The sequence below is a fragment of the Desarmillaria tabescens genome, assembly GCF_030435595.1.
Source record: "Desarmillaria tabescens strain CCBAS 213 chromosome Unknown EV420scaffold_5, whole genome shotgun sequence".
Taxonomy (NCBI): domain Eukaryota; kingdom Fungi; phylum Basidiomycota; class Agaricomycetes; order Agaricales; family Physalacriaceae; genus Desarmillaria; species Desarmillaria tabescens.
The window spans coordinates 1,680,387-1,693,730 of NW_026848304.1; the positions used below are offsets into that span (position 1 = coordinate 1,680,387).

The window sequence follows — 13,344 nt, forward strand, 5'->3', positions numbered from 1 at the left end:
TTCGTAGCCGACATTCAGAAGGTACACGAACAGACCGCCAAAGCCTTGGAGAAGGCGGCCGAGACCATGAAACGGCAATATGACAAGCATCAGCGACCAGCAGTGGAATACCAGCCTGGAGACAAAGTATGGCTGGACTCCACGAACCTACATCTTCCTCGACCAATGAAGAAGTTAGGAGACAAGCGCGTTGGACCGTTCGAAGTAATATCCAAACATGGTGCCTCCGCGTACAAGCTACATCTTCCCCCTACGTGGAAGATCCATGACTGATTCAACGAAAATCTCCTCACTCCGTACCATCCGCCGGAGTTCCCAATCCAAGTACAGCCCACACCTCCACCACCAGACCTCATAGACGGACAAGAACAGTACGAAGTGGAGGAAATTGTAGACAGAAGGGAAAGATCAAGAAGAAGAGGAAGAAGGCGCGGTACAGGAATCGAATACCTTGTCAAATGGAAAGGATATCCGAGGGAGGAGAACTCCTGGGTAGATGAACAAGACCTGGACAATGCCAGAGACGCGATCGAAGACTTCGAACAAGTCTCATTCATCACAAGACCCCCGGCGGAGTGGTGGGAGAACAAAGACGAATCAGATTCCTGGTCCAAACATGAATCTGTAACAGAGTCAGAAGTCGACCATCCATTGGTACAGGCAATTCAAGAATACCTGGTAAAACCAAACACACCCTCTCTTGTAGGAGCCTACCTTCCAAAACCAAGTTACAATGCAGTCGGGATGACTGCCTTAACAGGGGGGTAATATTACGATTTCGTGCCCTATCTTATCTTATCGACTCTCTCGTAATCTCGCTATGCCAATTCTCCGGACTCGATTGCATTCTACCATGAGGATTCAGTACGTTTACCGTACTGTTGCAGACACTTGTAGTATATTTAGCACAACCCAAACTGTATTTAAGTAGCTTGACTGCAGGTCTTAAACCTCAGTCTCGAACTAAAGTTTATTCACCCGATAACTTAGTCTGAACTCACTCTCGCTCAACTAAGCGATAGCTCCCTTAACGCAAACCTGCGGACAACATACAGCGCCTGACCGAAGTGCGAGTCACGCTGAGTTGTTTGATCTTGTTTGTGAAATCGGTCGCTAACAGCGAAGCCTTGGACTTGCCAGAAGCTTTAGTCCGCTTAGAAGACTTTCTGACCTTTGCGAATCCATCCTCATGGTGCGTTTCAGGTTCAAGTTCATCCTGATGACCATCAAGTGATTCCTGGATCTCATCACGGACCTGGTTCCAGTTCTTGAGCGCCTCACATTGAGCCTCAATGTCCAATTCCAAATCATCAACTTCCTGGTTACGATCGGCAAATTTTCCCTTCGCAACATATGAGCTTGGGCCTGGTGTTGCATTATGGGTTTCAGGTGGGTTGCGAGCCTGCTTCTGAGCAACCTTATCCTGACGTTTTGCCAGGATTTCTTGCTGCTCGGCAGTCAGATTACGTTCTGCAGCCCTAACTGTAGAAGCTTGTTCCTTGGTGAGCTTCTTTGCTTTATGCTGCTCCTTAAAGCGAACTGCATTCCTACTCAGGTCATCCAGACTCTGAGTACGACGAAGCCTTGCAGGCCTTGCCAGTTGAAGAGGAGTAGGTTCCTCAGCATCAGTCTTACTAGATGCTTTCTCGGATTCCATGCTACTACTAGAACTAGATGTATCAGATTCATCATCATATTCTACATTACTACGAGACAAATTCTTCTTTGAAATACCCGCAGCAGTCAGATTCCCTTGGGAACTGACATCCTCATCATCCTCCGAGTCAGAAGGAGACGATTTCTCCTCCTCCACTTGTACATGAGCAGAAGGAGGGTTCCTCAGCGTGGCGTTGCCAGACGCTGGAACACGGCTTGCAGCCGGACCAGGAGCAGAGCCCTGAGCACTCGCAGTGCTGGATTCTGCCGGGATTTTAGTATTATGGATATCTGGGGACAGCTCACCAGATAACTCGGATAAAGGACTCTCCACCCTTGGCAAGGCTGGCCCTGTTGCAACAGTGTTGCGGCGGCTGTGCAAGGCGTAACGAGACATCCTAATAGGTATACAGAAGATACAGTGTCGAAATCGGAGTGGCCTCGGGTGATCAAGCCTCGGTTTTCCAGAGATCGATGAAGAGAGAGAGAAAGAGATTTAAAGAAAAAAAAGCGCAGATGTAGTTGAGAGAGAGATATAGAAATAAGCAGAGAAACAGCCAATGGAGCTGTCAAAAATATGAGAGGGTGGCGAAAGTCATGTACTCTCATGAAGGAGTTTCACACAGTGTGTGACAGGTGTAAAGGCTGGTCATTGCGAAAAACCCGAGCTACTACAGCAGTACGTAGCTCTTATATACTACTAGCTAATATCAAATAGATCCTATCGGGTGCGTCGAGAACGGTGGAGCGTGTGGAGCGACAACGAGGGGGAGAAATGAAGGGTAAGGACCGGGCCAAAGGCCGGCTCGTTACACGAAACTTATTTCTAGCGGGCGGCATGGATTTTAGATCTTCCAAAATCCGAAGTTCGTTGACTCCCAAACAATGCTCCTAAAACGTTACATTTGTGCTCAAAATTCCGGTTCGTCACAAATGTCCATCTTCCCGGTGTGATTATAATTGTCAGCACAGCAGTAACGATGAGGCCACGTATGCTTACCGGCAATCAACAAAATCTAATCATCAGGATTGTAACTGATACACAGAGACCAAGTTACATAAGGTACTTTCTGGCTACTGATCACATTATTGAAAGTGATATCCCGAAGTCGAAAGTTTACGAAGGCTGCCGGCAGAAAAAGATGTGGGTTGTGACGATTGCGGAGTGATCCAGTCCAGTAAATCAGCAAATAAAATTAATTTTGTGAGGTATATAATATTATCATATAGTCTTCTTTGTACTGGTTTTCGAAAGAGAAATACAACGGGGCGCACAGGAGGCAGTGCATGCGGAATATTAATCGAGAATCTTAACGGCGATGAGTTTGTGTTGATTAAGTTGACAGGTGGACGTGGGATAAGATATTATCGTAGCGTGGTGTTGTCACAGAATCGTGGCGCTTTTGTGATGACTATGGGTTCCATCGAACAGTCTTCATATCCTACTCTGAAGCGTCAGCATTGTTATAGCAAGTAATTCAAGAAGAAATGCTGACAAGAGGCTCAGGGCTGGACAGCTTAAGATGCAAAGACAGGGAGTCAGATGGAATACGGTATCATGTCACAGAAATGCTTACCTGTGGGTCCTGGCGAAAGTTCATGTCCGAGAAGAATTCATCGTTGCGGCGTGGGATAGGAAGCCCCCTTTTGATGCGTTTTTCCTGCCACGATCGCAACCGTTCAGAGTATTTCTGCACTTCTTCGAAAACTTTACAGAAGTTCTTGAAGATTTCATACCTAAAAATCGACTTCAATTTGGTAAAGGACGCAGGGGTGGAATGGACGAACTTGACATGCAACATCAGACTGGCAAGTAAGGGGTGGGATTCTTCACCTAGCCATAAATTTCAGCCTGAGTAAGCGAATCGGAGGGAGGGGAAACGCACTACACTTCTTGATCAGAGCCTGACGGAGGTGAGTGGTAAGCCAAAAGACATGAGCGGACAGCTTTATTTATCCTGACCTGAGTTAAGGACATTCCACCAGTAACCTCCCATGTCTGCTGCTGATCCTTGCATGATGATATACAGACCTATTCATTGATAAACCATTGGTCCAAGATGACTTGAAGACTAGCTTACTACGTTGGCCACTTCCCTCTTCTTCGTGGGGAGCGGACAAAACCCGTTGCAGCACGCCCGTACGGGAGAACCAAGGCTGAACAATTGTATAGGGGATTCACATTGTTTGGTCGCGTCAAGGCATGATGCTACGTTCGCCTGTGTAGAGTCTATGGACAGCGACTCTGCTAACACTTTGGGGGAATCATTGAATGACGCATTGATCAGACTCTGGAAGGACGTTCTGCGAGAAGTGAAGCCCTTCTTGTCTGTTAGCTGGTGGATGGTCCTACGTGAGAAGGTGTCTGTGAGAGGTTGAGGCTTGGCATCCAGTGGTGATTATAATATATTGCCTACCCATGGTTTTACAACGAAGTACATCCCAGAGGGCCCGTGAATAGGACGTCCTTTGACGAAGATGCAAATACGGTCCTCTAAAGTCGCGATTGCAGCGGAAATGTTCTAAATCTGCTGGTGCGTTACTCGAAGAAGTCAGCGAGGGAGCAACCAAAACGTACCCAACAGAGACGCCGAGTGACATGTATCCAGGACCGCCTTGTTGATATATAAGGGATAAACAATTTAGACCATAGGCGAAGACGAACCGTCATATAGCAAGTCGGCGGAAGACGATCGACAAGATACCTCCGAAGGACCTAATAAGCGCGTTGAAATTAAGCAAGGAACAGCTTCCAGAACACTTACATCATCTTTGATTGTCTCGCCGTCCATAGCTATCAAACCTGATCGTCGTTAGAACGAAGCACGATGGATTCGAGCAAGAAATGCGCGGACTTACATTCATCCATACCGTCTTCCTCGCTCCCATCCAAGTTCTCCTCCTGTGTTCCATGTCCTGAGTCTGCGTCCGGTCATCATCTGGATACCGTTCATGAGACAAAAATCTTACAGTGGAAGAAGAAATGTTCTCCATCCTGGGGCTCATGAACGAGTCTCGTTATATGGCAAAGCTGGGGAAGTTATGTGGTCAGTAGTATGGAGGAGTTTAACATGTCCATACAATGTTATCGTGCGTCGGTTGAAGTTCAGCTGGTCCTTCATTATCCATGAGAGTCACAATATTCTCCGCTTGGTACCCATAGTTATCTAGACGGAATGTAAGTAATTAGCACGAGATAAGACAATGAAGAAACATGCTGATGAGCAGTTCTCTCATGCGTTCAACATCGACGTGGGGTCCAACTACGTCTCCCTGTTGTCTTCCTTTTTCATTGGATAGTCTGATTCCAATGAGAAGAGCCCTTTTTCGAGGCGTTTCCTGAGTCGCTTGATGCGTCAGAATCTGAGCGAGGGCTTCAATCATTGAAGGACGAAGAAAAAGGGCTATGTTCTGTACCGGGGCCTTATGTAGAGATAGCTTGGGGAAATAAGGCGGAATAGTGCGGTGCTTGGTTCGGACAAGGTAAAAACCGAGGCGATGTTCAGATGTATGTGTAGTACCTGATCATTTCGATGCGAGAAGTTCGGATCTGCTTCTGAAATAGTAGACCTCTCGATTGAGCATTCTGGTTGAAAACCAAACCTAGAGCGCAACTCGGAGCGGAATCACTAAACGAGTCTTCATGCATGGCCAAGCATCAGACGAGCGGGACGCCATACAAGAATTGCACCAACAGCACCTCCAACATCAATGGGCAGGGCCCACTGATGAAGGTCGATCAACAGCTGGCCGCATTCGTGGATGCCTCATGTGCGAGTTTGGTAGGCCTAACCCCCAAAATGTTACCTGCTGAATTCTGGTCCGGGGCACTTCCTCATATTCCATTCCCTCCGTCAAAAGATATATGTACCGACTCCGAGTCTTCTGTCCGTTAATATTGATACCCAAGGCTTCTTCTCAACCAGGTATCGTGAGTGAAATGGTCAGCTGTAAGGTTCAAATCGAATCCTTGCATCGAAAACATGCGGTACCCAGCCCTATGGCACCGCAGATGTGGGGGATAATCAAAACCGTTCACAGCATCATGATGTCCAAGCAGAACTTGTTCAAGAACTTGCACCAGTGCTGCACAAAAAGAATGATGAAATCTTCTGTTCCTCCGAGAACGTGCTGTAGACAGACACGGTGTCTAGAGCACCACATTTCAAGCGATTATGGTCCTGCCTTGGGTGGGTGCATTTTAAGATCGCTGAGTCTGAGAATCCGCACGGATGTGAAGAACGCACAAATTAAAGTGTTGAATTTCAAATTTTCAATTCGCTGCTTCGTGTTGACTTCACGTGACCGGAAAGACCCGGCTTGAGACTTCTTTTGAGCCTCGCACCTTGGTTTTGTGCTATGACGGGACGATGTTGTCAGACTGAAATGGCAAATCAAGCTGTGTAATTATGCCAATGTGTTCTTGCACACTCGAGGATGCCATGGGATAGTTCATTAACATTGACAAGAGCCCAGATTCAGATCATATGACGATTCGGATGGTGATCGAACCAGTGATCTCATATTCCACCTTTACGGCCAGGACCTAGCGCAGCTCTGAATAGTACGCCTACAGATATCGACCAAATGCCCTAAGGCTGATTTCCGATGACCAGTCACCAGATGGTACGAACAAACGAAGAATGGGCGGCGCTGATATCGACCAAAGTATCAGATGTTCAGAAAGCAGGGCCCAAGCCCATAGCGACTACTTTACATATTACTTCCCCCAATGCTGAATTCGCTCGCACGATCGACCATACGCTTCTCAAACCCGATGCGACTCCTGCTCAAATTGATAAGCTGTGTGATGAAGCTATCAAGTTCAAGTTCAAGGTGCCTATCCATCTTTTGCCAGCGACCATCTTCGTTACTAATGTATACGCGCTACTAGTCCTGTTGTGTAAATGGTACGAATATCCCCCAGGTTACTGCTCGTCTTGCTGGAACCTCTACGATACCTTGCGCCGTGATCGGATTCCCCCTCGGCGCATCGAAGACGGAAGTCAAGGCATTGTGCGTTTCCACCATATCTTCAAATTTCATCTGATATCTCCTCCAGTGAAGCATCTCAAGCCATATCAGACGGTGCCAAGGAGATCGACATGGTCCTCAATGTCGGTGCCCTCAAAGCAGGGAACTACTCTCTCGTATTCTCCGATATTCGCGCCGTTGTTCTAGCTTGCGGGACTACACCACTCAAAGTTATTCTCGAAACTGTCTTTCTGACCGATGAAGAGATCACCGCAGCGTCGTTCATGGCCGCTAATGCGGGAGCAGCATTCGTGAAGACGTGCACAGGCTTTCTGGGCGGCGGGGCAACCACAAGGCATGTCTCTCTTATGCGGACGGCGGTGGCTTTCATGCCAGGCGTGCAGGTCAAGGCGTCGGCTGGGATCCGGAATTTCGAAAAGTGTGTGGAAATGTTGGAAGCTGGGGCGGATAGGATTGGGACGTAAGTCGATATTTTCTTGATAGTTAGGCCATTGCTAATGATCGTGTAGTTCTTCTGGTGTCGCGATCATGGGAGAAGGTACGAGTGAAACGGGAACGTATTAAGCAGACTCTTGGGTGCCGGCAGTAATATCATACGAGATGATAGAGCAGCGATACCAACCTGGTAAATAAATCCGATGGTCAGTCTCGAAATGTTCACGAAAACAAATAAGCGAAACTGTTCTCCGCAATAGGTCAATTTTAGTTCCAGATCAAATATACAATGTCACTTAAGCTGAATGTCCTCTCGATGTCACTTCGAATTTAAGCAGTACAAACGTTGGTCCGGAATCTTTCTATCCAATTACGATAGACCGGTCAGTAGTCGACTGCCATGTCCCTCGCATCTACTCAGGCAACTTCAAAACAAAGCCATCCTTCAATGGGTCTTGCTCTTCACACACGAATGCGCTCGCTCCAGTATAGTTCGCCCTGCCCTTAACCATAACCACGATGCCCTCTTCCCGCTTTTCTACTGCACACCCTTGAAATCCCAATGTTTCCGTCTCCAAACTGACCACCGACTCGTATCCCCACCACTCGTCCAACCCGACGCCTAGCCATCCCTCCTTGACTGCCAGCGCCACCTTGGCCATCACACCCGACCCTGTTGGACTCCGATCGACCTGTCCGCCTGCAAAGAAACAGAGTCCCAACTCTCCTCTCGGCCCGCCTCGCGTCTTATCAGTTACGATTACGCCGTAGAGAAACTCGAGATCGCGTTCCGTTGGGTGCTTGATTATCTCTTCTTGTGTGGCTTTCAAGTTGACGAGTCTCTCGATTGCCGCTGCTGCCTCGACAATGTCACCCCCCGCACCAAGCTCTTGCATAGAGACGAGCACGTAGAAAGCTCCTCCATACGCGATGTCCACCGTCACTCGTTCTTTCGATATGAACCCTCGTTCACTCTGAGGAATATCTATCGTCAACCCGCGCTTACTCACAAAACTCGGTATGCCTAGAAAGGTCACTTCGTCGGAATCCGAGGGGACACTGACATGTATCACCCCGCAAGGCGCGTGGATCCTCAGTTCTGTTACGCCATTCATTGTTTTAAGCGCGTCGCGTCGGGGGAACACCTTCAAGTCGTGCGTATCGACGAGAAACCGACCTAGAGCGATCGTAGCGTGGCCGCACATTGTTGAATAGCCCTCTAATTGGGTAAGCAAGGTCAACGAGGATATAGTCGCACTGCGCACGCACCGTTATGACAAAAAAGCACCCCAATGTCTGCCTCGCCGCTCTTCGTGAGCTCAGTTTCCTGCACGATGATGGCACCGTACATCCCTTCGTGTCCGCGGGGCTCCAGCATTAGCCGTCGTCGGATATCATCGTGGTGCTCCTTTGCGTAACGCCGCTTTTCGAGGAGGGTGGTCCCGTGAAGAGGTGGGTAGCCGGAGATAATGATTCTGGTGGGCTAACAGCTACAAGTTTGAGTATGGGTAGCAACTGAATGGTCCAGAAACATGCCTCCCCAGATGTGTGCATTTCTATTGTCTTGATGGCATTCTACCGCGAGAGTAGGGAGTTGAAGGTGTCCATGATAGCGATCAGAATCAGATAAGCTTGCGCAGGCTGTGAGGGCGTTCCCCACGGTAATTTACCGTAAATCTCGATGATAACCAGTCTTGAGCGAAATGACATCCACCGTTTTCGTATCGTGTTTGTCTTACGTTCATCTTGTACGCACAAAGATGAACAACTGCGTATCGAGCTGGTATGATATAACCAAACCCTACAGCTGAACGACCTTCTCTTCGAACTCTCAACTAATCCACGTCGTCCATCGATTCTCTTCTCCTCTGACCACCTGCGCAACCTCCCTCGCCACGATTCTATCTGCTTGTTCGCTAGGATGTAGCTCATCGTACCTGACAACAAATGTTAGACTGATGTCGACGAAAGTCGCGATATCGGTTGACCAGAGAAAACTATCCCGATCCGACCCATAGGCCGTCGTACACACGCTGGAATTGTCATTTCCCTCTGGATACACACACGATACGACCGCGCCTGTCACGTTCAGTGGTGCCGTGCCATTGAGGTACTCTGATGGTTTATTATACATGTCTGTGAAGAGGGCGTGCGAGTCAAAGATTCCTATACATCAATCAGCCTTAGCTTGTGATGACATCTGGACATTCTAGCTACCGATGTGAGCCCCAGGAATTTCTGGTAACAAGGCGTGAAGCATCAAACGCGATAGCGCGTTCCCACTCAACACTAGTTCACGCATGAACACGCTCCATTCGGTGGTGTTCCGCGGGTCAGTGAAGTACCTATTGGGATATGATACTGGTGCGTAGAGAATCGTGGAGTTTAGCGGGATCATCTACACTTGGTAAGTGAGCAGTGCATGAAATTCGAATAAATGACATACATTCTGAACCAAAAAATTCCTCGCCCCACTTTCATAAAGCACCTTCACCCAATTAATCATGCACCTCGTAACGTCCACAATGGACGCGTCATTGCTCCCTGTGAGGATTGAATATCTGCCTACGTCATTTGTTCCGATCCATTGTGTATACAGCGTCACTCTGGGATCCAATACAATCGAACCATTATCCTTTTCAGCAAAATACAACGGTAGCTGGCTTTCGAATACGGAGGGAGAGGGTCGGTAGGTGATGTTATTTGAACACGTAGCCCCAGAACGCGCGTAAGGGTATAGAGTAAGGTTGGCGTACTGGGCAGTGTAAATGGGCCAGGGGGTGCCGCCGTCGCTAATGGAAATAACGTCGGTGTAGCTATCCCCGAAGGTGACGAGGTTTTTTATTTGGCCTGGATCGAGGGCCAGGACTAGGAAGGGAAGAGCGAGGAGGAGAAACATCGGGAAGGGCCAACATGGATTGGGTGTTTATGAGGGTGGAATATCGTACTGTCGTCATTCTGGGATCATCGTGTCTTTTGTTGACGCGCCGGGCGGACCGTTATCTGTCGTATTCTCGGTGGAAATGCGAGGAAAGAAGCGCGAATGTGGGGCCAGATGACTATATCATACACGCAGGGTTGGTGATATCAACACAGTAAAGATCGCACAAAAATCGAATGGAAGAGGATAATTCGGGTTGTTATTTGCTTACTTAGGATCTGTCGCGATTCCTTTCTGTGCAAGTTCTTCGAGGTAGTCCATCTCTCGCGGTGCACAACAGGACGCATTTGAGATGCTGAGTTTTCTTAAGCTAAAGACAACAGACTTTAAGCAAAGGTCATGATGGAAATAGGCATCCTTACTGTTTCTTGTTTGTTCACTAAGATCAGTAGTAGTTGTACTATAACGGTATGATTAATTCATTTTACGAACCTCTGCCTCTGAGTCTTTCCCCATCCTCCTTGTCTTCCAAAACATTCCGATATCACTACAATTAGCCGGTGCGTGAGTACTAGTGAAGGGCTTTGGTTCCGATCGGTCTAGCCCGAGCTGATTGAGAACCTGGTTTGGTATGGGTTTAGGCCACAGGCGATATCGGCGTTGGCAAATGAAAGGCAACAGGGCAGCTCGGACTCGGGTTGGACAGGGAAAGACTTCTCGTAACGTCGTCTATAGCTGACTTTATAGAGGATCGAACAGAGCGGCAAAGCTGTCGCTTATCAGGAAAGAAAATCGTCGATGTCGGCGGCCTTGACGCAAAAAACTGAGGTCGGCTTCCAGATCCTTGGTGATAATTTCGTCATAAGTTACTGAGGAACGCATCAGAAAGCCATGAGGATGTTGAGAAGAGGCTTCTAGCTTTGTTGCTGTGATCAAAAATTCCTCGAGTTAAACAAGGCCCCACTGCCAGGTGACCTTCAATTGCATTGGCAGTAACGTGAATCCAGCAACGCGATGCTTCTTAATAGACCTGCGTCGTACCGAGATCTACTCTTCGCAGCTGTCCAATCACATTAAGTAAGAGGTGCTAAAGAGGCTCAGTTGCGTTGGGTGCCACGGTTGAAATAGCCTGATTATCTAACGGCAGACCTTGTCCTCAAACCGCGAGGGTCCAAGTTTCTCTTCATCCCCCATATCTCTTTCTTGCCATCTACCTTTCCTCCTTTCCTTCCCTCTCCTTTATTTCTTCGCACAGCCCGGGTTGCAACACTGTTATGATGGCCAGAAAGAGCCACTCTGTCTCATTACCACCTACAGCACCTGGAGCTACCGGATCTGGCTTGCAACCACCACCAATGCAGACCGGTGATCCCTCTGCTAGATCTGGTGCGCTCAAGAAAGAGGATCGCCGGTCGTTACCTCAGGGGCGGTCATTCCTGTGGGGTTTGTTCTCTTCGTCGTCGTCGCACAAGGAGCCCAAGAAACCGGCTGACGGACGGACAAAACTATCCAAAGCGCCACCGATGTCGGCCTCCATGAAGACCCTGAGGGAACCCAGAATTGGAAGTGTCTCGCCGGAGCTGTACAATGATCCAGCTTTCTCGTCTGATCCGCGTTCCCATCTCCTCTCAAATTCCTATTCTTTTCTAGGTCCTGTACCAGTGCCCGGCCAATCCTCCTTGAAACACGAGCAACTCGCCGATGGCAGTTCTCGTCATTCAGACCGGTCAAAACAGTCATCGAATTCTCCCACAGACAGTAAAGCACCCGGAGTTACTCCATTTTCATTCGTCAGTGCTGGTCCCTCTTATTCCGTATCTACGCCGTCTCTTTCATTCGTACAAACTGCTTCCCCCGTAACATCTACTCCCTCATCGACAACGTCCCACGCTGCCACCATGCCACCATCGCAACCGTTGGCCACGGAACCACGTTCACGTTCACCACAGCGTATAGCAACGTATAAACTACGCCTTCATAACCCTGACCTATCTAGCGACGAGCCACCCTCTTACGATGAAAGCACGAGTATTCCCGTCCCTTCTGAGAAGCGCGGGGATTATCGTCCTAAACAACTCACCACCTACAGGAGAAGGATCCTCTACTGCAGTGCTCCGGGAATCACCTACGCACTCTCAGCAAACATCTCCCTACGAAACACGTTCACCATCACCCTCACATTCATTTTATTCATCTAATCATTCTGCCCTGGTGGCAGAGTCCCAGCCACCACAGTTACCCCCTCAGGAGATACCCCAACAGATGTATCCATATCAGCAGCAGCAGCAGCAGCCACAGCGCTCATCTAATTCTCGTCACACCACGCCAGAGAAGTCACATCCCGAGAAAGAAGCGCCGCAGCAGTCTACACGCAGAAACGGGCCGCTCATTCTTCGATACGAGCCTCCTCAAGAACCTCAACCCGCGGCCGAGGAACATCGCCAGGCCCGTGCTCAGGCCAAGCGCGGTCGAGCGAACCAGCTAGATCCTATTGATGAACTGGATCAAACGAACCCTCTGGGTATGAGATTGCACCATGGCGGGCCTTATGAGGCTATACAGAAGGTCGTCAAGCCACAGAATAAAGGGCAACAGGTGTGTTCTATTGTAGAAAACCTTCGGTTACGATTACTTAGTACATTCGGCAGAATCGTTCTCAGAGAAATTATGACAATGTTTGTCGCTGTCGAGTCGTCTTTGCAGGAATAAGTTCACTGATTCCAATTTGTAGTCTTCCATCGAGAATCTGCAGACCAGTGCAGCACCCGCTCCATTTACACCCTTCGGCGCATCACTAAACCTGACTCCGGGACAGATACTCCCTCACAATTTCCAGCCTTATGTCCAGCCTGCTGCACAGACCCACTCACTTCAGAATCAAACCTCGGTGCGTCAGAAGCCGCAAACTTCCAGTCAGGATCCATACCAAACCCGTCAGTATCAACCAGCCGACGTACAGCCGCATCCCCTGCAAAGTCACACGTCCTCTCATCAAGTATATCAAGCAGCGGATCAGGATCAATATCAGCGTGGCGGTAGATTCAACCCTTATGACGACCCTATACATCAATCCCAATCCCAATCCTATCAACCTCCACAATCCCATCGGCCTCCACGATCTCAGCAACCTCCACAATCTCATCAACCGGTTCTGCCTGCCGTCCGGCCAGTTCAACCCACTCAAATTGTACGACGAAGTCCGCGACCCGTTACTCCAGTTCATGAGGAGAGCAACGAGGACGCATACGGGGGTATAGCAGATGCGTATGGCGGAATAGAAGAAGAGGTGCCTGCACCAGCACCTATGACACCTAGGTCAGAACGCAGAAGTGCACCTGTACCTCCGCCCGCCACCAATGTCACACCCGGCTTAAACC

General features: G+C 48.9%; 6 protein-coding genes across 6 annotated transcripts; 2 read left to right on the top strand and 4 right to left on the bottom strand.

The window, feature by feature from the left end:
• Positions 1 to 957: 957 nt before the first annotated feature.
• Positions 958 to 2,053, bottom strand: EV420DRAFT_1720368 (uncharacterized protein; the record flags this gene model as incomplete). The annotated part of the gene is made up of 1 exon (XM_060479749.1): positions 958 to 2,053. The coding sequence occupies one exon, from the start codon at positions 2,051 to 2,053 to the stop codon at positions 1,028 to 1,030; it is 1,026 nt and encodes a 341-aa protein (XP_060336657.1). The 3' UTR covers positions 958 to 1,027.
• A 1,081-nt stretch (positions 2,054 to 3,134) lies between these two features.
• On the bottom strand, positions 3,135 to 5,281 carry EV420DRAFT_1720370 (caspase domain-containing protein; the record flags this gene model as incomplete). The annotated part of the gene is made up of 13 exons (XM_060479750.1): positions 4,738 to 5,281; positions 4,627 to 4,687; positions 4,516 to 4,578; positions 4,422 to 4,459; positions 4,322 to 4,372; positions 4,235 to 4,271; positions 4,074 to 4,187; positions 3,738 to 4,021; positions 3,620 to 3,688; positions 3,543 to 3,561; positions 3,445 to 3,490; positions 3,234 to 3,393; positions 3,135 to 3,173 (listed from the first exon to the last, which is right to left on the bottom strand). Exons 1-13 carry the CDS (start codon positions 4,783 to 4,785, stop codon positions 3,135 to 3,137), a joined length of 1,029 nt encoding a protein of 342 aa, XP_060336658.1. The 5' UTR covers positions 4,786 to 5,281.
• Positions 5,282 to 5,982: 701 nt separating this feature from the next.
• EV420DRAFT_1515195 (uncharacterized protein) lies at positions 5,983 to 7,334 on the top strand. Its single transcript, XM_060471881.1, has 4 exons — positions 5,983 to 6,492; positions 6,551 to 6,672; positions 6,719 to 7,111; positions 7,161 to 7,334. The coding sequence occupies exons 1-4, from the start codon at positions 6,265 to 6,267 to the stop codon at positions 7,213 to 7,215; spliced, it is 798 nt and encodes a 265-aa protein (XP_060336659.1). The 5' UTR covers positions 5,983 to 6,264; the 3' UTR covers positions 7,216 to 7,334.
• A 165-nt stretch (positions 7,335 to 7,499) lies between these two features.
• Positions 7,500 to 8,640, bottom strand: EV420DRAFT_1618169 (proline racemase; the record flags this gene model as incomplete). Its single annotated transcript, XM_060475311.1, has 3 exons — positions 7,500 to 8,305; positions 8,356 to 8,569; positions 8,623 to 8,640. 3 exons carry the CDS (start codon positions 8,638 to 8,640, stop codon positions 7,500 to 7,502), a joined length of 1,038 nt encoding a protein of 345 aa, XP_060336660.1.
• A 277-nt stretch (positions 8,641 to 8,917) lies between these two features.
• EV420DRAFT_1262119 (GDSL lipase/esterase) lies at positions 8,918 to 9,985 on the bottom strand (the record flags this gene model as incomplete). Its single annotated transcript, XM_060467108.1, has 4 exons — positions 8,918 to 9,023; positions 9,075 to 9,252; positions 9,304 to 9,484; positions 9,533 to 9,985. The coding sequence occupies 4 exons, from the start codon at positions 9,983 to 9,985 to the stop codon at positions 8,918 to 8,920; spliced, it is 918 nt and encodes a 305-aa protein (XP_060336661.1).
• Positions 9,986 to 11,845: 1,860 nt separating this feature from the next.
• On the top strand, positions 11,846 to 13,339 carry EV420DRAFT_969712 (uncharacterized protein). The gene is made up of 4 exons (XM_060484192.1): positions 11,846 to 12,562; positions 12,616 to 12,642; positions 12,699 to 12,854; positions 12,916 to 13,339. Exons 1-4 carry the CDS (start codon positions 11,984 to 11,986, stop codon positions 13,222 to 13,224), a joined length of 1,071 nt encoding a protein of 356 aa, XP_060336662.1. The 5' UTR covers positions 11,846 to 11,983; the 3' UTR covers positions 13,225 to 13,339.
• Positions 13,340 to 13,344: the final 5 nt, after the last annotated feature.

Excerpts from the sequence above, each read along its gene's own strand:
- EV420DRAFT_1515195 (XM_060471881.1), top strand. The coding sequence starts at position 6,265 with ATGACCAGTCACCAGATGGTACGAACAAACGAAGAATGGGCGGCGCTG. Across the intron at positions 6,493-6,550 it reads CTATCAAGTTCAAGTTCAAG|TCCTGTTGTGTAAATGGTAC; the intron begins GTGCCTATCCAT and ends ACGCGCTACTAG. Across the intron at positions 6,673-6,718 it reads AAGACGGAAGTCAAGGCATT|TGAAGCATCTCAAGCCATAT; the intron begins GTGCGTTTCCAC and ends TATCTCCTCCAG.
- EV420DRAFT_969712 (XM_060484192.1), top strand. The coding sequence starts at position 11,984 with ATGAAAGCACGAGTATTCCCGTCCCTTCTGAGAAGCGCGGGGATTATC. Across the intron at positions 12,563-12,615 it reads CACAGAATAAAGGGCAACAG|AATCGTTCTCAGAGAAATTA; the intron begins GTGTGTTCTATT and ends TACATTCGGCAG. Across the intron at positions 12,855-12,915 it reads CACTTCAGAATCAAACCTCG|CCGACGTACAGCCGCATCCC; the intron begins GTGCGTCAGAAG and ends AGTATCAACCAG.